This window comes from Truncatella angustata (genome assembly GCF_020726525.1).
Source record: "Truncatella angustata strain MPI-SDFR-AT-0073 chromosome Unknown BKA67scaffold_15, whole genome shotgun sequence".
In the NCBI taxonomy this organism is placed as follows: Eukaryota; Fungi; Ascomycota; class Sordariomycetes; order Amphisphaeriales; family Sporocadaceae; genus Truncatella; species Truncatella angustata.
Window position 1 is genome coordinate 304219 of NW_025763395.1, and position 19585 is coordinate 323803.

General features: G+C 49.8%; 8 protein-coding genes across 8 annotated transcripts; 2 read left to right on the top strand and 6 right to left on the bottom strand.

Annotated features, from left to right (window-relative positions):
- Positions 1-348: 348 nt before the first annotated feature.
- Positions 349-1766, bottom strand: BKA67DRAFT_652063 (uncharacterized protein; the record flags this gene model as incomplete). The annotated part of the gene is made up of 9 exons (XM_046106096.1): positions 349-441; positions 497-636; positions 707-763; positions 825-888; positions 956-971; positions 1030-1102; positions 1189-1370; positions 1455-1676; positions 1735-1766. The coding sequence occupies 9 exons, from the start codon at positions 1764-1766 to the stop codon at positions 349-351; spliced, it is 879 nt and encodes a 292-aa protein (XP_045950877.1).
- A 1431-nt stretch (positions 1767-3197) lies between these two features.
- On the bottom strand, positions 3198-4796 carry BKA67DRAFT_588934 (uncharacterized protein). The gene is made up of 2 exons (XM_046104408.1): positions 3638-4796; positions 3198-3562 (listed from the first exon to the last, which is right to left on the bottom strand). The coding sequence occupies exons 1-2, from the start codon at positions 4531-4533 to the stop codon at positions 3436-3438; spliced, it is 1023 nt and encodes a 340-aa protein (XP_045950878.1). The 5' UTR covers positions 4534-4796; the 3' UTR covers positions 3198-3435.
- A 392-nt stretch (positions 4797-5188) lies between these two features.
- On the bottom strand, positions 5189-7061 carry BKA67DRAFT_542711 (uncharacterized protein; the record flags this gene model as incomplete). The annotated part of the gene is made up of 5 exons (XM_046101149.1): positions 5189-5465; positions 5583-5947; positions 6019-6404; positions 6469-6685; positions 6756-7061. The coding sequence occupies 5 exons, from the start codon at positions 7059-7061 to the stop codon at positions 5189-5191; spliced, it is 1551 nt and encodes a 516-aa protein (XP_045950879.1).
- A 1317-nt stretch (positions 7062-8378) lies between these two features.
- On the bottom strand, positions 8379-9480 carry BKA67DRAFT_665556 (uncharacterized protein; the record flags this gene model as incomplete). Its single annotated transcript, XM_046108568.1, has 2 exons — positions 8379-8505; positions 8567-9480. 2 exons carry the CDS (start codon positions 9478-9480, stop codon positions 8379-8381), a joined length of 1041 nt encoding a protein of 346 aa, XP_045950880.1.
- A 189-nt stretch (positions 9481-9669) lies between these two features.
- BKA67DRAFT_588940 (fungal-specific transcription factor domain-containing protein) lies at positions 9670-11935 on the bottom strand. Its single transcript, XM_046104409.1, has 5 exons — positions 11695-11935; positions 11433-11625; positions 11295-11378; positions 10958-11241; positions 9670-10892 (listed from the first exon to the last, which is right to left on the bottom strand). Exons 1-5 carry the CDS (start codon positions 11701-11703, stop codon positions 10059-10061), a joined length of 1404 nt encoding a protein of 467 aa, XP_045950881.1. The 5' UTR covers positions 11704-11935; the 3' UTR covers positions 9670-10058.
- An 872-nt stretch (positions 11936-12807) lies between these two features.
- Positions 12808-14877, top strand: BKA67DRAFT_633464 (cytochrome P450; the record flags this gene model as incomplete). The annotated part of the gene is made up of 6 exons (XM_046105620.1): positions 12808-13143; positions 13197-13439; positions 13497-13532; positions 13595-13753; positions 13819-14192; positions 14289-14877. 6 exons carry the CDS (start codon positions 12808-12810, stop codon positions 14752-14754), a joined length of 1614 nt encoding a protein of 537 aa, XP_045950882.1. The 3' UTR covers positions 14755-14877.
- A 442-nt stretch (positions 14878-15319) lies between these two features.
- Positions 15320-17174, top strand: BKA67DRAFT_528734 (uncharacterized protein; the record flags this gene model as incomplete). Its single annotated transcript, XM_046098979.1, has 5 exons — positions 15320-15619; positions 15685-15912; positions 16038-16370; positions 16442-16812; positions 16907-17174. 5 exons carry the CDS (start codon positions 15320-15322, stop codon positions 17172-17174), a joined length of 1500 nt encoding a protein of 499 aa, XP_045950883.1.
- Positions 17175-18030: 856 nt separating this feature from the next.
- On the bottom strand, positions 18031-19572 carry BKA67DRAFT_588952 (uncharacterized protein). The gene is made up of 5 exons (XM_046104410.1): positions 19219-19572; positions 18970-19134; positions 18791-18897; positions 18414-18733; positions 18031-18349 (listed from the first exon to the last, which is right to left on the bottom strand). Exons 1-5 carry the CDS (start codon positions 19258-19260, stop codon positions 18159-18161), a joined length of 825 nt encoding a protein of 274 aa, XP_045950884.1. The 5' UTR covers positions 19261-19572; the 3' UTR covers positions 18031-18158.
- Between the last annotated feature and the right edge of the window lie 13 nt (positions 19573-19585).

The following is a 19585-nucleotide window of genomic DNA, read 5'->3' on the forward strand; positions in this document are numbered from 1 at the left end:
ATGGGCTACTATGCCAAATGCCGATTTATCGCCCGTATTCATATTTCTGTTTCGGGCACTGGGAACGAAGCCCCCCCACATGATCCCTCAAGCAAATACGGGGGGGCCAACCGTGTCAGATTGGTAAGTCTTTGGGTTGGGGAAAATGTAACTCCATGACGGGAAGCAATGGGCCGCACGGTCTATGTTTGTGAAGGATTGTTGAACTTTAAAGAGGCAAATTATATCCGCGAGAATTCACTGAGTTCGAGATGATGGGTTCGATACTACGTCCAGTACTGACTTTGTCGTCTTGTAGACTAATTGCTAATGAATCCCTCGCCAACCATTGACCATAAGCGTAATTGATTACTCATTTGTAAGTGAGCTCTCTTTCCTGATACGAAGTGCATGAGCTTTCTTTAGCTTTTCCAAATCGAACATCTTCCATAGCATAGAATCCTAAAGAGAAGTCAGTGATACAAAAAGTCCCCAGAACAATGATGATAACGCGTACCCAAACGGTGCGCCAGCCAAACGTATCCAGGAAACGAATCATGCCGGTAAAGCTACCGTACCAGAACCATGCTGGCGGAGACGCCTTCAAGCTTTGCGCGACGACGTTGGTTGCGTACTTAAAACGGTCCGTAGCACCCTCTGAACGCTCGATTAGCTACGTTTCTCTGCAATCGACTACTGGTGTGTCTTCTAATGGACGTAGCAGTACCTGGAGTTCTTGTAACATGGTTCTGGAAATTCTCTGCCAGTGGAGAATAATAGGAACCTAGTCACCTTCGTCTCAGCAATTTATCATTGAGTCATGGATTGTCTCACGGGAGTCAAACCTTCTGGGAGGCGCCTATGTGCATCGTTCTTCAGAATGTTGGTACTGACTTCTCCTGAAATTATCTATGGAGTAGCTAAGATCAGCCGACAGCGAAACCTATGAGTCGTGGTAGAACGGAGATAGACATACGGTGATGACTTTGACACTGGAATGCGAAATCCAATCAGTAACAAACCCCCGAGAAATCTAATAATGAGGCATACTTGAAAGGGGCCATTTCCACACGCAAAGTGCTAGACCAATGCTGAAGTGCCGCCTTGGTTGCGTTATACGATGCTGATTAATTAGTCGAGTAGGACTTCCAATGAGGACTCAAGGGGTATCTGCGTGATTGCATAGAATCACACATCAATACAACTCACATCCATAAAGATAGGGAATAATTCCACCGATGGAACCGATGTTCACTATAGTTCCGGCGGCTTTGATAATCAAGTCATGAAAGTGATGCACCATGCGCATGGGGCCGAATACATTGACGTCGAACATGCGCTTCACTGCAGCGACGTCCGTGTCAATGGCGGTCATGGTGTATGCAATACCACTACAAAACATCCCATTAGTCTGCCGGCCATGATTTACAATTCCGAAGTGAGGCTGAGGAACTGAGAGGTGCCATTGAACGTACGCGCAGTTTATGAGAACATCAAGACGCCCGCCGGTCAGTTTCTGCACGCTTCTCTTCAGGTCCTCCACCGAGTTTTCGTCTGTGACGTCCAGGGTGAAGACGGTAATCCCAGCATCGGACAGGTGTTCGCTCGACTCCTGTGGAAGCACGGTCGCGATGGCATGGACACCTCGGCGGGTATACTCATTGACCAGAGCTTCGCCAATTCCACCCTTCCCGCACCTATACCAGCACGGGTAAGCATTGTGAACTGTTGGTTCAAAGGTTTTGACGTACTTACCCAGTGACAAGAGCATACTTACCCCCAGACATTTTGACGTGAAGAAAAAAAAATGTGAAGAGGTTGTGAGAGAAGAGGAATAATTCGCCTTATCGAGGCTTCGGGCGTGTCAGTCTATAATCTTTTGTTAATTAGAGATACAGGCACAAACGTAATATTCGAGAAGGAATAGGCTTCCAGAAACATATTTTTTCGACCATACGTATAGAAATTGCCCTTTGATCCACCCCCGAAGGTATTGAGCAGTGGTTAGACGAGTTGGCAACACATCCAATTATGGAGTTGCATGCGATTGGTTAGCATTCCTATATCTCCGTTAGGGGTGGAAATAGATCTCTTTAGAAACACACCACCTTATTGGTGCCTAGAATTCTTTATGCGCGTATTCTTAATGTCACCTGCATTCACGCATGATGCAAGTAAGATTTGATAGCGCAGCCATGGCAAGTGATTTACCATAAGCTCTGAGGCGCTAGGAAGTACCAGGTCAGCCACAATCCATGCACGCCCTTGAGACCAATTGTACACGTATACCTCGCTTATTCGGCATGGCTATATGGATGATATGATGTTGCTTACCACGCACGCGTATATGTCGCTTATCAAAGCGGTCCTTTCCCACTGCTACTTGAGTACATGCACGGATGACGCGATCCGAACCGAAAAGACGGCATTGGCTGCCTAAGTTCAGCGCGGTTATATGTGTGTCAGATTGGATGAAGAAACTACGGCAAGTACCCGTGCGCCACCCCTCATTGCAAGACTGATTTCATTGAAATTAACCTATAAGCTATCATAATAGATATCTTCTTTCCATGATGACGAGATTGGCTCTAATATTATTAGTCAGGGTTAATTGGTCAGGATTCCACACGATACACTATCTGATCTGACTACTTCCATCGCTTATCTATCCGTGCTATCCCTGACGTGATAGACCATAGACAGAATAGGAATCTGAATATCGCGGACCTATGTCAGGGTAAGGTTCATGGAAGCTCACATGTCCACGAGGGGGGCTGGATCCGTACAGTGCACGATGCCGCGGTGTGGGGGACGCGCGGGGGAGAAAGGGCGTGGCTGGTGCTACGTACGTGTCACTCGAGAGTAAACGGCGTCATCTCTAAAGCCCGATTCCGGTTTCCGTAATGAGAATTGGACATCAACGCCGATGAGAACTCGACTGACGACATATTTGAATTCGCAGACGTTGATCACTGCTACCAGGCCCTGGAACTAATCATAGGAGAGAAAACTAAGGTCGGTATCTACAAGCGAGAAAGATTCAGCCAAAGGTGGGTTATACCTCAAGAACTCGCATTTCACTTCCTCTGAGAGCTGAGCTCAAGACATGTAAGTATCTACCACATGATACAACTCAGGTTAGGAACTGTCATATACGAATGGGTGGCTGAAGAACACAGACAAGGTGATTCTTCTGGACACTATGGTTGATAATAGGGATGAAGTGAATAACTATTAGCCATTAGAAAGATCCTAGTGCCCGGGTCCCGGCTCACATGATGATCTATCCATTGCAGTGTCCCGTGATCAATGCCGAAGATCAAATATAAACACAGAATTGGTTCTATTCGTCACCGAGACACTCTGAATACAGCAGTGGTTCTGAGGGAGTAGAAAACGTAGACCTAGTGGCAAAGCACGAGGCTAGCTCATGGTGGGCACTACATTCAACGCTTATCATAGACCTCTCTTTACGTCGTCTATGATTTTAGAAGCGCCGGCGAAGTTAAGCTCTTCTAATGTCTCCTCCCATAGCCTTTCACTGAACTCAGCGCCCTCCACCGTATACCAAAGCGACGGATATCTAGCATATGCGAGTCAATAAATCTTCCGCATATACTGTGACGCTACAGAGTGTAAAAAAAATAGCACAACGTACGGTTTGATGGCCCAGTCGCTCAGAAAGCATCCGTGACTCTCCGGACCCCTGGCAATAGTCGCATCAAGGTAGGTGGAGGCACCGACCTCGGCAGATCTCGCAAAGACAAATTGGAGGACGGCCACCATCACCCCGGAGAGCGTGGACCATTCTCGGAAAAAGGACGTTCCCCCGCACGTGCCAGGATTCGGCATGTTGATGATCACGTCGGAGTCGACGGTGTCGGCCAGCTTGGCAACAAAGAAGACGAGCAACATCTTCGCCCTTCCGTACCAATCTAACTGAGCATAACCATCGGGCGTATCGAGCTGCTCCAGTATCGGGCCCTTGGTCCTCATTATTGCCAGATATGCCATATCAGACCCGACGATACTGAGCACCGGCGGTTTTGAGGTGGCGACCTTCTTGGACCTAAGGATGGGAAGGAGCAGGATGGCGAGGAGGGCCGTAGAGAGATAATTTACTTGCATCGATAGCTCATGACCCGTCGATGGAACCGGAGTATACGACATCTTGATTAGGGCGGCATTCAGGATGGCCAAGTCGATGCGCGGCAGGGCAGCGCACCGGTCGGCAAAGGCGCGAACAGAATCGTATGACTGCATGTCGACGATCCATACGCTTATCTTGGTGCCTGGGAACTCTTTGCTGAGTCGCCCGGCCGCCTCGTCGCCATTCGCTTGTGAGCGCACACCCATAATCAGGTGAGACAGCCGAAACCCTAGGAGCTGCCGACATGCCTCGAAGCCCAGACCAGTGTTGCTTCCAGTAACGATGGCTACTTGGCCTGTAAGATCAGTGTCTGCGGGCAGGCGCTTTGGTTTTGTGGTCTGGCGGTAGAGAAAGCCCAAAAATGTGGCCTCAAATCCAGCCTGACTTTCCAGTGCAGACGACATGATTACGTCTCCAGAAGGGTGTAGCAGTTGCACTATCAGATCAGGTCAAGCGACGGTTAAAGATTGTTCAAGGTCGGTTATGATGGTGACACAAGTCTTCCACAGAGCGCAGAATGGATGGATCAGCTGACCAAGAGCTCCTTAGGATATTTGCCAAAGAACAAGTCCGCAGTTGGGGCGGGTGGACATGCATTCGGTATTAAATACCAGGGTGACTCTCTGAGTGGGTATGTACTACTTTCTTTCCCCTCGGTACTCTCACATAATTGCTTGGCTTGCCGATATTCATATCAATGTACATACCCCACATTTCCGTACCACACTACGCAGTATGTATGTAAGCAAGCGTTGCAGCGCAGTGTCGCAAGCATCGGAGGTTACGCTACGGATAAGATCTGAAATGAAGTGATGCTACATAAATTCAGAATCTTTTGGACATAGGTCTGAACACTTCTGTAAATAGAAAAATGATGTATATAATAGCAACCCTTAACACAGAGTTTCCTAAAAGAAAAGAAGTCTTCATAGTTGTACAGTTTAAAGTAAGAAAAAAGAGACCCTAATACTCCAATATGTCCAGAAACAACCGCTCGCGTGAGCCCCTTCAGCCTAGCTAGTCTAGATCCACCGCTCTTTCCCCCATTCCCATTCACATTCACGGATAGTGGGTGGGCAATCCGTTGTTGAAAGAGAAAATCTGATGTGGATCCCACTTCTTCTTCAAAGCTGCTAGACGGGGCAATTTTTCTTTGCCGTAGATGCGCTCCTGCCTCTCGTCGCCATGCGCGTAGTTGACGAATACAGTGAGCTCCGGATACCCAGAAGTGGCCGCGAGGTCATCGCGGATCTCCAACCCGAGAGCGATCTCGGCCTTGGCTATGGCATCATCCCTGGCTGTGGCATTAGCACCGTGGCCATACCGGATGAAGTTCCTAATTAGACGGTCATGTCAGTCTTACTCCATCTGATTGATAAGTCGAAGGACGGTGGCGGTGGTGCATCTTGTGTTCAAAGTTTGCTGGGGATGAATAATAGAAGGGTGTACTAACACGTATCCTGTTGAATCTCTCCAAGAAAACGCCGTTGAATCCAAGGGCACAGCCGCCATGGCTTGGTTGGGGAAAAACTCAATTTGAACGACGGCATCCCGCGCGTCGGGGTGCCTGGCGTAGAATCTATCCATCTTAGCAAATGTCGCATCGTACGTGGATGCCGAGTAGTTCTTGATGTTCAAACTGTACAGGTCGCGGGCTAAGTTGGGCTGGCAGATGGCCTCAATGATGCCACCGAATGTGTTGTCTAGAAGCTTGTTCCATGGGTCGACGGTCAATCTGGTCACTGTGAGGTTCAAGTTGAGGATTGGTGCCATAGCCTTACGCCCTGCCTCTTCGTGTCCTATATAAGCGAATTGTACCTGTAGATGAGTCTGACACTCGGCATTAGTCTTACATCTGCTTTTGATTGTTGGTGGTGGCTACACCATACCTTGTTCGTGGTGGTATCAAACCCAATGATCACGATTGAGGACAGCTCAGCCGGCAGAGGACTCATGGACTCCAACACACTGAAGAACTCGGAGCTCTGTTCCGCTGTGACGAGGAACTCACCGACGAAAACATCTCCATCGTCGATCAGCGGGTGGACTTCGTAGGTAGCCGACGTAATGATGCCGAAATTCGAGCCTGCTCCGCGGATGGCCCAGAACAAATCCGGGTGGGAATCCTTTGACACGTTGAGAATATCACCGCTAGCTGTGATCAAGCGCGCTGAAACCAGTGCATCTGCAATCAAGCCGTAGACACCCTGATATCGTCCAATGCCACCGCCGAGCGAGACTCCAATCAGGCTGGGGCAAGGTGAACTGCCGGTTTCTATGTCTCTGGTCAAAATCTGCAACGGAATACAGGTAATAGTGTCACATTATTCAAGACTTACGAATCGCAAGGCCGGCGTCGTATAATGGGTCAAGGACTTCGCCAACAGTGACGCCAGGTCCCACCGTGACAGTTCTAGCAGTTTCGTTCAACTCCCAGGAGTTGAAATGGCTCAGGTCGATAGCCAGACCGTTTTGGAGGCGGCCGTAGGTAGTGGTGTATCCGTGACGCCCTCCAGTGGCCAGAAATGGGACATTGTTTGATGATGCAAGCTTCAACTGTTACATGGTGAGTCAGCCATCAGCTCGTGCTTTGGGTTGAGTTGGACTCAAACTCATGTCTACGTACGATCTTGACAAGGTCATCCTCGTTGTCCGGGCTAATGACACCACTATATGACGGGGCATGAATGGTTGTCCATCGCTCCGTTACGGGGAAAAACTCCGGAGAGCCTGGGAATGAGAAGTTTGTGCCAGTCGACCATTGTTGGGTAGTCAGAATGCTTGACACATTATCGTAAGCTGCACGCCGAGTCCCAGTGGCAGCAGCAGCAGCAGCACATGCAGCAGAGGACCAGTTGCACAGCGTGAAGAGGAGTGATATCCACCCGGGAGCCAGGGTCGCCACGTGGCCCTTATGCAGGACGGAAATCATCTTAAAACGAGTGAGGAAATGCGACCTAATCTGCTCTATATGATGAACGCCCAGGTCTTTCGTTGGCTTCGATCTGGATGAGGAATGATAGACAGCTCAAATCAGCAATGGCTAGCTATTATATATACGCAGCCTGTGCCTCTAATCCTGCGTAGATGATTCCTACTATTCATTTTGTTGGTATCTTAAACAGCGAGGCCTAAGCCCCAGCTGTACTAGGTCGGTCACTAGGTGCCTTGTCATCCACCGTGGCGGCGATGGCGTTAGTCTAGGGGCCCCTTGTAAACAAGTATGAAGCAGACTATGGCTTACCCATAACCAAACATGGTGGGAAGAGCGCGCGCCATCGTTACCAGTCGGGAAACATTCCTTGTCGACGAGGGTGGCTACTCACTCTATGAACGTGAGATATGAGTAAGAGTCGCAAATCCTTCCGATTATGCAATCGAGATACGAGTTATCCGGGATGCCTATATGTCCTCTCCGCAGAATCCGTACTAAGATGTGCCAAGCCATATATCTCTATTATAGCTCAACTTGGTACACGACAGCCTTGGGTAGTTTTCCATTTGAAAGATCCAGGAATATAACTTTTAGACAACAATACAGCATATGAGAACTGATTTAGAAAGTGTTATCAGTATTCAAGTAGGTATTGTTGACAGTACATACAAGGCCACCATTACGCCATATGCAGTATGCATTTTAGTATGGATCCTGCAGGATGACTCAGTGGGGTAGCTCACGCGAGGGCAGCACAAAAGGCCCGCGGCTGAGTTCTCACGCTGCATCAGCTTATGATCTGGAACCGAAATCGATAATTCGAGGTGAACTGCATATAGACTAGCACGCCGGTCGCCCCGCCCTGAAAATCATGAGACAGCCAGAGGCCTTGATTGCTGACGAATTTTCGCTAGATTTCTAAGCTGAACTACCCCCCACGGACATCCTGGGGAGTCCGTGTTTCGGTACGATACCCATATCCAGGTCATATGCACGATGGATGACAGTTCTTAAATAAGGAAGGACCTCGAGACCTCGGTAAGAACTTGATTGTTGTCTACTTCTTCCACGTAAAGTGCGAAATAGGTGACCGGCACCAATGCACTATCGTAACCTAGACTAAGGTCAACATGCCTGCCACTTTGGGCTCTAGCGAGAAAAGCTCTAGCAGCGTATCATGCTATTCACCTGTGAGGGTGAGCTAGATGCACGTGTTTCTAGGACGCAGTGATGCGCCGTTCGCGGGATGTACAGAAATCACAACTCCTAACTGGTAACAGGGACCCTGCGAGACTTGAGAATAACCAACCCATGCTACCTTGACTTTGATATCTCATTAACAAGACCTCTTACGCCAGCAAACGAAAATTCATCTAGTGTTTCCTCGTAAAGCTTCTTCGCAAGCCGGATGCCTTCGGGCTGGTATGCAATCGGCGGCATGCTGTAATGTTCATGGTCAGCAGATATCAGAAACGACGCGAAGTGTGCTGGGTGGTGCTCACGGTTGGATCTTGGCGTCTTCGACGTACTGCCCATGGGCCTGGTTGCCGAGGGTGGTGACGGCGTGTACCAGAGTGCGTGCGCCAACCGATGGAGGCCGACTAAGAATGAAGGCTTGGACCTTGTATAGGAATCGGAAGATACCAGTGGTTTCGCGCGCGAGGTCTGATCCGTGGCAGAATCCAGGGTTGGCACAGGACAGAGTGACGACTGACGGGGAGATATGCTTTGACAGTTCGGCAATGAATAGCTGCTGAAGAAGCTTTGCCGTCCCGTAGCGGTCTCCACTGTCCCAGGTCGGCATCTTCTGCTTGAAGGCGGCTAGCAGAGGGTCTGAGGTCCTTTCGTCGAACCGAGACCATGCGCCCGTGTCGGATGTCACCACAGAGATGTGACCAGGACTGCCTGCTGCGCTTTTCTTCTCTTTGATAACGGGCAGCAGGAGGAGCGTGAGCAGTACGTTGGACAGGTAATTGATGTGTATGCCCTCCTCATAACCGGTCGCGTCGAATGACTCGGCGACTTTGTATATTCCGGCGTTGAGAATGGCTATATCGAGGTGCTCTAGGGTTTTACACCGCTCTGCGAAGGAGATTATGGAGTCATAGTCTGAGAGGTCCAACTTCCAAACCTGAATGGATCCAAATGGAAGATTCCGACCCTTGGCGAGTATCTTGCGGGCATTCTCGCCTTTGCTTTCATCGCGCACAGCCAGAATAACCTTGGATCCTAAGTCTAGAAGTTGTCGTGCAGTTTCTAGCCCTATGCCGCCGTTGGATCCTGTGACTACTGCTGTCTTTCCATCTAGTTGCACCTCGCGGGGTGACACGGGCGGCGGGGTGACGAAAAGCTGGCGGTAGAAAAATGCAAGTTGGCCTGCCCTTTTCTCAGGCGAGATATCAAAGGTCGAGGTCATGCTGAGTGCAGCGGTTCTTCTGCCCTGAATCCTGAATGTTGCGTCGGAGGAAGGAAAGAGGCGACGAACAATCAAATATGAACCCAAGTCTTAAAAAGAAGCGAAAGTTGTTTGGTGGTAGTTGTAGTAGAGTACCTGACAGCCCTAGTTCATTTGCCGCCCGTGCAAGCAAATAACCAAAACGTTTTGTGATGAAATGGCGGATGAGACAGCAATAAAGACCCGACAGCACCTCGTGTGTATTACCAATCCAACTAACCATGGCTCTACACCTTAGGTACGTACCTTCCCTAATGATGTAACCTGACGATGTACACCTGAGTACTTCGGCGGATAGCCACTAGGATTATCGTGGGTACCATAGCACGGGAAGAAGCCCCGCCTTCCTTGGCACTCACGCCCGTTTCCCGCACGGTGTTACTTAATGTCTAGCTTGGATTCTACCAAAAACCACCAAACAGCCCAGAACATCATAACCACACAAACTGACTCGGCACCTATATCAACTAGGTCACACGATTCAAGCGACGTTGATCGAATATTATGCGTACTCCCACCCACTCATGGATACTGAGTAACTAGACAAACGCAGGCAAATCAGAGCAGCAGCCGAACACATGGCGTATCTTGTCCCCAAACTTGATTTCCCCATTCGCAAGGTCCTCTTGCGCCCAAATGGCTTGCAGGACAGCCTTAACATAGTTGAATGACCGTGAAGACACGTGTTCTTCTGTTCTGGACATGAGATCGAGAACTGTCACCCTTTGATCGTCCCTTCGAGCCTCACACCCCAGTATGAAGACCGGAAACTGCCTGGCACAGAAGCTCATCTGGCCCAAGATGCTGAACCCCCTCTCAACCTGCACCTGCGTCCTAGCAGCCTGGTTGAGCATATTGTTAGATGCCCGACTCAGATATACCGCTACTGCTAACTTATACACCTCCATCATCAATAGCGAATTCACACCATCGTCCGCCGTCGCTGTTACTTCAATATTTCTGATCTTCCAATCGAGGATTTTTAAGAAGCTTCTATACTCATCCAAACTTTCCGTAGGAGCCATAGTGGACGGTCTTGCTGCTAGTGCATCGCAGACTTCCGACAGCAGCTCTATAGTTCCCAGACCGGGTGACGGTGTGGGAGAGGCGTAAGAATCGGTTAGGGAGCTTTCACGGTACCTACCATGTAAACTGACCTCTGCACAGGCCGACGGAGAATCTGGCGGCGTCTGTCTAGGCCAGTGCGCTCGAACGAAACGTTTTAACACGTCATGATAATTCACCCAGGCTAGTAAGATGGTCAAATCACCATCCTGGGAAGCTTTCGCCTCGAGGCAAGACGCCCTAATAACGTCCTTAACACCATCAACATAGCACGTCCACTGCCCCGAGGTGCAAGATGTCTGATGAGTCTAATGCACCAAGTTAGCCCGCTATGTAATGACTGCACGGCGCCTTGACCAGGGGGCCTCTTAACCTCGAAAGAACACAGCAGCATCCCTGCAGCAACATGCTGGATTGCCTCTTCCGTACCGACATGTGACCCTGTTATACACGCCAAGGCCTTGAGAGCAGAGAGCTTCAGCTCGACCGCCTGTGAGTGTACATTATGACGATGTATCGAAGCAAATGCGAGCAGCGACTGGAGCACCGCTCTGCCCGATTTGGTGTTGCTAGTCAGTGCAATTCGAACAAGGACATTACCTAGATCCCTAGAGTCGTGCGGGAAAATGGCAAGAGACTGCGAAGCGGTACATTGGACTAGACTTTTCAGCCAGGTGGCTTTTGAACAAATGGCACTCTCATGTACCTACAATACTGAAATAATTCTGCATCTCCGACCTTCAGGTGCAGCGGATTCCATTCCAGGGGAATCTGTAGAATTGGTCGGACAGAGGCTATACGGTGATTAGAATGCACCAATCAAGACGCAAGCAAGCAAGGGGGCGCACCTGGTAAGTGGTAATGCCTCTCGAGGTCCCCAGACGACACGTGGACGAAGTGCGGATCGGCAATATACCCGACAGGCTCACTGTACGAAGTGAAGAGCAACTTAGCGACCACAGCGCGTCTGGCATCGTTGGCGTCTGGCCAGGACAGTCGAAATTTGCGACTGTTGGACTTTCGGCGGGAATCTAGATGTACCTTTGTGAGGTTAATTTCAAGGTCTTGTTTCACCGCGGCAGGTTTAACACAATCAGAAATTGCCATTACCAACGCCATCTCCAACCCAATCCTTGCATAGATATCTGGTATGGACGTATGTATTTTTGGAATTTATTCAAGTTGCCTTCCTTGGCTTGAAGGTGGAGGCCGGGAAAGGGGTCGAAAACGGTGGGGGGGTAAGCAAGCTTTGAATTCCGCAGAGCAATGGATAAAAAGTTGCTTATTTAACTGGATTCTGGGTACACCGCATACATGTCACCCCCAAGAATTGAAAGTTGCCTATTTGCCTGGGCTGGGGTTACACTGCATTAGCGTGACCCAGGAATTTAGAGTCGCCTGTTAAACTGGTCTGGGACTACTAGCGGCCCCGGCCGTCTGCACGTTCATGGGTGGAGAAGGAATTCGGCAAGTGGACCAGAAGAAAGTAAGCCCCAGCTTACGTTAGATCTGGGCCTGGCGACTCGCAGGCGGGTAAGGAAATAGTGGCGTGCATTCCTTTTGTCGGCTGGCTAGGTACGGAGTAGTTCGGCATTATCAATGCAGGTGAAATCTACTTTGGCAGCGACCCGCAGCACGCCATCTGGGGCAAAATCGATTAGTTCCCGGACTCGATAGTCTATCTCCACCAAGCTGCGAGCGAATTCGTAAAGGTTCAACTGCTCAATTGACCCGATATTGACCCAGTATCGACACTGTGTTACTTCAGAAAAGCATGCAATGCACCCCGAGTTAATCGTGAACTTTTCCGTGCTAGGTGTTAACAAGCTGCAAGCCTGTAGCTGGTGCTGACTCTGACTGCTGCAAACCGGGACTGGTGTAGAGAGCAATAGCAGGCGACCTTTTCTCGGCGCAGATCCGTACTCGCGCTGTGAGTCGTGACCTTCTGCTACTGGCTGGCTATCAGATACGTTCCGTGGGCTTTGACTGGACGCATGCGAGCAGGTTTCATGAGTACAGTCTTGCAGAATGGGTAGTATAGTATAGAAGTTTCTGTTCGCGGAATTTAACGTATAGTAAAGGTTATAAACCAAGAACAACCAAGACAAAATTTCCCCTCTATAGTGTTACAGTTCCCTTGTTACGAGAGTCTATGTCCTCCAACCCGATACTTCAGCCTTGCGACAGCTCAACTCATCCCAAATCGTCGACATGCTTTCCTTTATGAGTGCATGTCTATTGGTCTTGCTGGTTGTACTCTGGAGCCTCAATAAAATTGGTCGTCGACCGAAAAACTACCCACCGGGTCCCCCGACCCTCCCTCTTATCGGCAATCTGCACCAAATACCGAGAGAGAAGCGCCACCTACAATTTGAAAAATGGGCTCGAGAGTATGGGCCGATTTACTCACTCATGCTGGGGACCAAAGTCATGATTGTCCTCAACTCGGACCAGGCGATCAAGGATCTAGTAGATAAGCGCGGCGCCATCTATTCATCGAGACCCGAGTCCTATATCGGGCAAGATATTCTCAGCGGCGGCCTGCGAGTCTTGTTCATGGTATGTATGCACAAGCGCGTACGTAAACAGCGGGATTAACCACCATGCCGCAGCCGAATAATGGAGTTTGGAAAATGGCCCGGAAGTTTGTCCACCGAATTCTTGGTGTGACGGCAGCACGAACATACGTTCCATATCAAGACCTCGAAAATAAGGCCATGCTACTTGGCTTTTTGGAGAACCCCGGTGATTTCATCGACCATTTGCGTCGCTATACGGCTTCGTTGACTACTCAGATGACGTTCGGCTTTCGTGTCACGAGCATACAGGACGAACGGTTTCAGGAGGCCTTCAGTGTACTTGAACCTATCAAAAAACCCTTATATGACGATTGCAGTTAACGTTGTTCACAGATATTCGACCGGAGCTCCGAGTTGATTGGGTCACGGGTGGGTAGAAATGTTGTTCTTTGCTTGTTCGGATCGGGGCGCTAACGATAGTTATCACATAGACTGCTGCGCTTTTGGACCTGATCCCCATTTTGAGACGGCTGCCAGACCAGGTCCTTCCCATCAAAAGTGAGGGTAGAAAAATACATGAAAAGGAGCTGGCACTATTTCGACGGCACTACCTAAGTACTAGACAAGGGCTACATGATGGCACGGCCAAGGTACGAAACGATTACCCAGTCGTCGATTCAGCCGAGTTTCGAAGCTAAAAATGGAATGTCTATAGCCCTGCGTGTGTGTAGACCTCGTCAAGATGCAGAAGAACGAAGGATTTTCCGATGACCTCGCCGCATATATCAGCGGTTCGGTATTACAAGCTGGATCCGAAACAACAGCTGCTATTTTGGTAGGATTCGTCCAGGCAATGGTTATATTTCCCGAGGTTGCGAAGACGGCCCAAATCGAGCTCGATCGCGTTTGTGGAAACCGGTTGCCCGATCTGAACGACGTACCCGACTTACCATACATCCGGGCTTGCGCCAAAGAAGCGTTGCGTTGGATGCCCGGGTTTATGATGGGTGTACCACACGCCGTTACTCAAGATGATACATATCTGGGCTATCACATCCCTAAAGGCGCAACAGTTATACTTAATGTCTGGTAAGCTTTGTTCGTTCGGCAGTCTGTGTAACACAGTGACTATTCTTTCATGAATATCAAGCTAATCTTGTGGGGTTCTCTCTATCGCATGAATAGGGCTGTACACAATGACCCCACCAGGCATGGTTCTGCCCGACAATTTGATCCCATGCGTTATATAGACGACCACCAGACATCTATCGATGCAGCAAATAACCCGGATCCCACCCAGCGAGACCACTTCGTGTTCGGGGCAGGCAGACGCAGATGTCAAGGCATGCATATTGCGGATCGTTCACTGTTCTTGGCGATCTCTCGCCTGCTCTGGGCATTTGACTTCCAAAGGGCCATGAACACTGATACTCCATCCCCCCAAGAAATCATTCCGGATATGAACGACTTGGCAGAAGGCATAATGATGCTTCCCAAGCCATTTCCGGCGAATATAGCTCCCAGGAGTGCCTACAAAGCCCAGGCCGTCCAGGAAGAATGGAGAGAAGCGTCGAGATTGCTTGATGAACAGGGTCAGTGGAAGACAGTTCCAGAAGGTTTGATTTGGAAGGACGAGCAGCTTTCGGAGTGATCGGACAAGCTTCAAAGCTCGTTTATTGGTACTGGATTAGCACTGTTTACTAGATAGCACAAATGCCGAAAAATCAATTATGAGTCAGCCGAAAGAGAGGACCGCGTTAAAGTCTAGTCAGCTGATGCTCCTGCAAGATGGTACCACTTGAGATCTGGACTCCCACTAGCTCCGGTCTGATTCTACACCTACAGGGATATCGATCCCTCCGTGCTGACCATGAGCATAAGCTGAGCTAGCTCACTCTACACCCCTCCCTCCAAACCCCCCACACCGTGATCTAGTTGAACGTGGCGTCGCCCAGGATCATTTCGTAATTTAGCTCGGATCATACCTTACCATGTTTCCCGACCTATGGTTGCTTACCTCATAGGGAGTTTAACAGATGAGCAAGCGGTTGATCCTACAAGTGCCTTCCGGTGGGCGGAGATATGACCAAAACCACGCGGCGTAGGCAGAAGAACCGGGTTATAAATACTGGAGATGAGTCTAGTTTGCAAGAAGCATTGGATAGACAGTCACCGTTGAGGACGCTTCCTGCAAATCACGTTTTACTGCAACAAAGATGCGCGTGCTCTCTCACCGTGTGCTGTGCGGCCTCGCGCTGCTCGAGGCCCTCGTGGCTGGTTCTCCCCTCCTCTTTGATCATGTGCCCAGCTATTTCCAGAACCATCCCGTCACGCGTCGTGAGGTGTCAACTTACACCATTCAACGTGAGCTAGGTGCATCTCTGTCTAAAAACTCGATCATTCTCTCCCCCTCAGACGCCTCGTTCCCCAATGTGACTCATAGATGGAACACCTTGGCTCCCCCTGAAATTGAGGTAGTGGTGCAGCCGGCAAGGGAGTCAGACATTGCGAAGATTGTAGGTGGTGACATATTCGCCTTCCAGCGGACCGAGCCACTCTCTGCTAACAAGCAAATCAACAGGTCAGATACGCCAATCACAATGGCCTCGACTTTCTAGTAGTTAACACTGGCCATGGCTTCACTACCACTCTAGGAAAGTTTAAGGGTGTACAGATCGACATGAAACAACTCAGAGCGTTCACCATTAATCCGGATGGGAAGTCTGCTACACTCCAGGGCGGAGCGTATAACCATGACATCATGGGGGGACTTTGGGACGCAGGCTATGTGGCGAGTGAGTACCTCTATGTGTTGCGACATGAGAGAAAACCCTTGATTTTATACAGGCAACTAACGGAATGGTAGCTACCGGATCCAGTGAGTGTGTCGGCGTTGCAGGAGCCGGTCTGGGTGGTGGCCATGGACGTTACGAGGGCCAATACGGCATGGTCAGCGACAACATAATCCACCTCAATGTCGTCTTGGCTGATGGCTCCGAAATCGCTGTGAATAATAAGAGCCATGCGGATCTATACTGGGCCATGAGAGGTGCCGGCCACAATTTCGGTGTTGTGACCAGCCTTAAGCTCAAGATTTACCCAAAGCAGATATCCACTTGGCACTACCACAACTACTTCTGGAGCCAAGATAAGCTCGAGACGGTATTTGAGGAGTTGAACAAGATCTCAGACTTTGGCAACGCGCCCCCCAAACTTGGGGTAAGCTTTGGGCAGATCTATATTAACCGAACCCTCGACGCAGACCAGGTGTGTTACTTCTCCCGTCCACCATTATAGTCCAAGAGCCCACCAAGGTATGGAATCTAATATGGAGACAGGCCATCCTCTGGTGGACATTCGCCTACGCGGGTCCTTCGGACGAAGCCGAGGCGATTCTGCAACCGTTCAACGAGATCGGCGCTCTCTCAGAGACGCAGGGCGACGTCCCCTACCCCGACATCATTTATCCGCAAGACACCGCAGCCTCGTCCTGTGGCTCTGGATCATACGTCATCTCCACCATGATGACCCAGACCTGGAACATAACGACGGAACGCAAGATCTACAACCTCTTCAACGAAAGAATTGCCGAGTACCCCGAGCTCTCACCGGCGGCCCGTCTCTACTACGAGGGTTATGCCACTGCGGGGGTACAGGCCATTGATTCTGCCGTCAGCGCGTACCCCCACCGGGATGAGTATCATCTATCGTAAGTCCTCCCCGTTTAATAGTCGACATCTTCGGGGTCCACACGTTCTCCTAGATGAGGAGATCCTTCAATATACTAACGCATGCCGTAATAGCTTCATGCTGAGCGCGATCCCCGAGGGGGCGGACAACCTGGTGGAACCGGCCGCAAAATGGGCCAAGGACGTCTGGGACCTGTGGGTCGAGGGACAGCCCACGCGCAAGCCCGCGACGTACCTCAACTACGCCGTCGGGGTCGAGTACCAGACGCTCGAGTCCATCTACGGGTACGAGCCCTGGCGCTTGGAGAGGCTGCGCGCGCTGAAGGCCAAGTATGACCCGAACAACAGCTTCCGGTTTTACAACCCAATCATCACCGAGTGAGCGTCGGATACCGTTTTGTGGTAGTTATGCGGGGGAAAAGAAGTTGCCCCCGTCGAGCTGACCCCTCGGTTGGATTCTAGGGTAAGTTACTAGCTAGAGACACATTTACTTGATATAACTTTATGAGATAAACTACTCAAGTAAAATAAATACATTTTTCACTTATAATAAGCACTCGTGTCAAAATATCACGTCATATAATGAATTAAGGTGAGAATTATTCTCAGTGCTTGCTTTGTTTATTCAATCACTAAGTCGCGCTACACTAGCTGGCAGCCGGCCCGCCGAGCTCTTGTCTGTCTGCTATTACCAATTCCAACTCAACAGACGTGTAATGCAATCAGGCCTGGCGCTCAGGACTGGTCAGCGATTAAACTGAACCTAAAACTGTGATCACTCCATTTTCAAAGGCGGCGTTAAAATACTAGCGGGGTGGTTGGCAGCTGTTATGTAGTGTAGCCCGAACTGTAGCTCTAATAATAAACATAGAGGAGGAGCGGGGCGGGCAGCGGAGCCGAACAATTGTTTGTCCCGGCGGTAACTCGGAGAATCTCCGCCGTCTATTCATGCTACATAGTCTTTCTCCGACCGGTACGCTTTTGATGCTATTAGCCTAACGAGATATCATTCTTGGTCCTGCATGATATGGTGCAACGGAGGGGATGCGCGTCGAGTTCGGCATGCGCCATAGTTTTTCACGAGACATGTGCCCACTCGTCTATTAGTGCGACGACGATTGATGATTTTGCTACTATCATACTGTAAGCATCATCAAATGATAAGTACGCATGATCATCAGTACTTTATTTGACATTTCGGAGAGAGAATATAGTTAGGCAGACGTCACATACGAAGGACACCAATATCTCCAAGTCTAGAAGAGCAACGAAGTATGGAATTGAGCTATCTGAATAGTCCTTAGACCTCAAAACATGCAGACGTCAGAATATATGGATGTTAAACCATGTCAAGTTCGTCAACTCGTTAGAGCCATGTCTTGTTGCCGTACTGCGACAGGAAGGCGCCGCCGTCTCCATTTTCGATGCTGGTCGTCTCCCAGACCCTCTTCACATCTTGAACCGAGGTTTCCGTGGTGACTGGGCCGGAGAAGTCAGGCTTGTACTTCGCAAACTTGCCCATCAACACGCCTAGCTTCGCAAGATCCTCTTCGGATGCTATGTGGAAGAAAAATTGTCAGATATTTGGACTAAACATGGGAGTGGTCAGTATATCACTCACAGTCCTTGTAGAGGCCGGTATCGACAAGTCCCGGACAGATGCTTATGAAATGGATGCCGTCCTCTTTGTACTGAGCACTGAACTTGGCGACGGCCATGTTCATGGCGGCCTTGCTGATGGAGTATAGGGAGCCGGTAAAGACGTCGAATTGGTTGGTGAAGTCCAGATCCGCTAGACCAGACGTCAGGGTGACGACCTTCTTGGCCTTGCCCTTGAGAATCTGGGGAATGAACAGGCTGAAGAGCTGGATTTGTCCGATGACGTTGGTGTTCAACACCTTCTTCAGCTCCTCCTCCGTCTCCTTGGGCTTATTGGAAACCCTTATGGTATTGCCAGGTCAGTTTCAGGCCGTGTCTGACGCGAAGGAGCACACTTACAGATAGTCGATAGGGTCAAACGCATCGAAAAGCGGGATGTAACCTGCGTTGGAAATAAGGTAGTCGATGCTTCCGCCGGTGATGCTGGCGGTTTCAGCGGCAGCTTTCTATAAAGATCCGTTAGTCGGCTTTGTTTTGGCTGACAGCGGGTCCACCAGCCCATGGTGCTGTCGTCCTACCTTCAAAGAGTCATAGCTGGCTAGGTCGCCCTCCACAATGTGGAAGTTAGACCGTCCCTTCAACTCCGGGTCTTCGGATATCTTCTTGAGGGTACCAGCCTTGTCTCGGACGATTCCAATGACGGTGTTGTTCGGATCTTTGGTCAGGAAGGTAAGGAAGCCGTACTGTTTAAGACGAACAATTAGCATCGGAGAGGGCTCATGGGATATAACTCATCAGACGTTGGAAGAATGCAATAGGGAACTTACACCAATGCCTCTGGAAACTCCGGTGACGACGTAGGTGGCCATTCTGATGGAACGAATGGATCTCGAACCGAGGATTGACTGTGTAGGACTTGAGTATGCGATGGTTCGGATTGGAAAAGAGTTGTAACTTGCCAGCGTAGCAGATAGAAAGAATGTCTACCCTATACGTTGGGGCTCGACGTGGGGACTTTGTGGTTTTTCCCAACCTGTACTGGCTTGCCTTGTATGGTTGCTGGGGAAATTGAGGTTTGTCAGCAGATGATTACGGAATAGTTGCCGCAAACATCACTGGAAGTTACACCTGCATATATGTGTTACCCGACATTGTAGATTGCCATGTAGTGAAATGTCCGATACCTCTAGTTAC

What these genes read in the sequence shown, in the direction of transcription:
- BKA67DRAFT_588952 (XM_046104410.1), bottom strand. Translation starts at nt 19,260, where the DNA reads ATGGCCACCTACGTCGTCACCGGAGTTTCCAGAGGCATTGGT. An exon ending in GAGTTTCCAGAGGCATTGGT is followed by an intron (nt 19,135 to 19,218) that starts GTAAGTTCCCTA and finishes CGTCTTAAACAG; the next exon opens with TACGGCTTCCTTACCTTCCT. An exon ending in TACCGGCCTCTACAAGGACT is followed by an intron (nt 18,350 to 18,413) that starts GTGAGTGATATA and finishes TCTTCCACATAG; the next exon opens with CATCCGAAGAGGATCTTGCG.
- BKA67DRAFT_588940 (XM_046104409.1), bottom strand. An exon ending in TGCAGAATTATTTCAGTATT is followed by an intron (nt 11,242 to 11,294) that starts GTAGGTACATGA and finishes TGAAAAGTCTAG; the next exon opens with TCCAATGTACCGCTTCGCAG. An exon ending in TGCTGCTGTGTTCTTTCGAG is followed by an intron (nt 10,893 to 10,957) that starts GTTAAGAGGCCC and finishes TTGGTGCATTAG; the next exon opens with ACTCATCAGACATCTTGCAC.
- BKA67DRAFT_588934 (XM_046104408.1), bottom strand. Translation starts at nt 4,533, where the DNA reads ATGTCGTCTGCACTGGAAAGTCAGGCTGGATTTGAGGCCACATTTTTG. An exon ending in AGCGACTGGGCCATCAAACC is followed by an intron (nt 3,563 to 3,637) that starts GTACGTTGTGCT and finishes CGCATATGCTAG; the next exon opens with ATATCCGTCGCTTTGGTATA.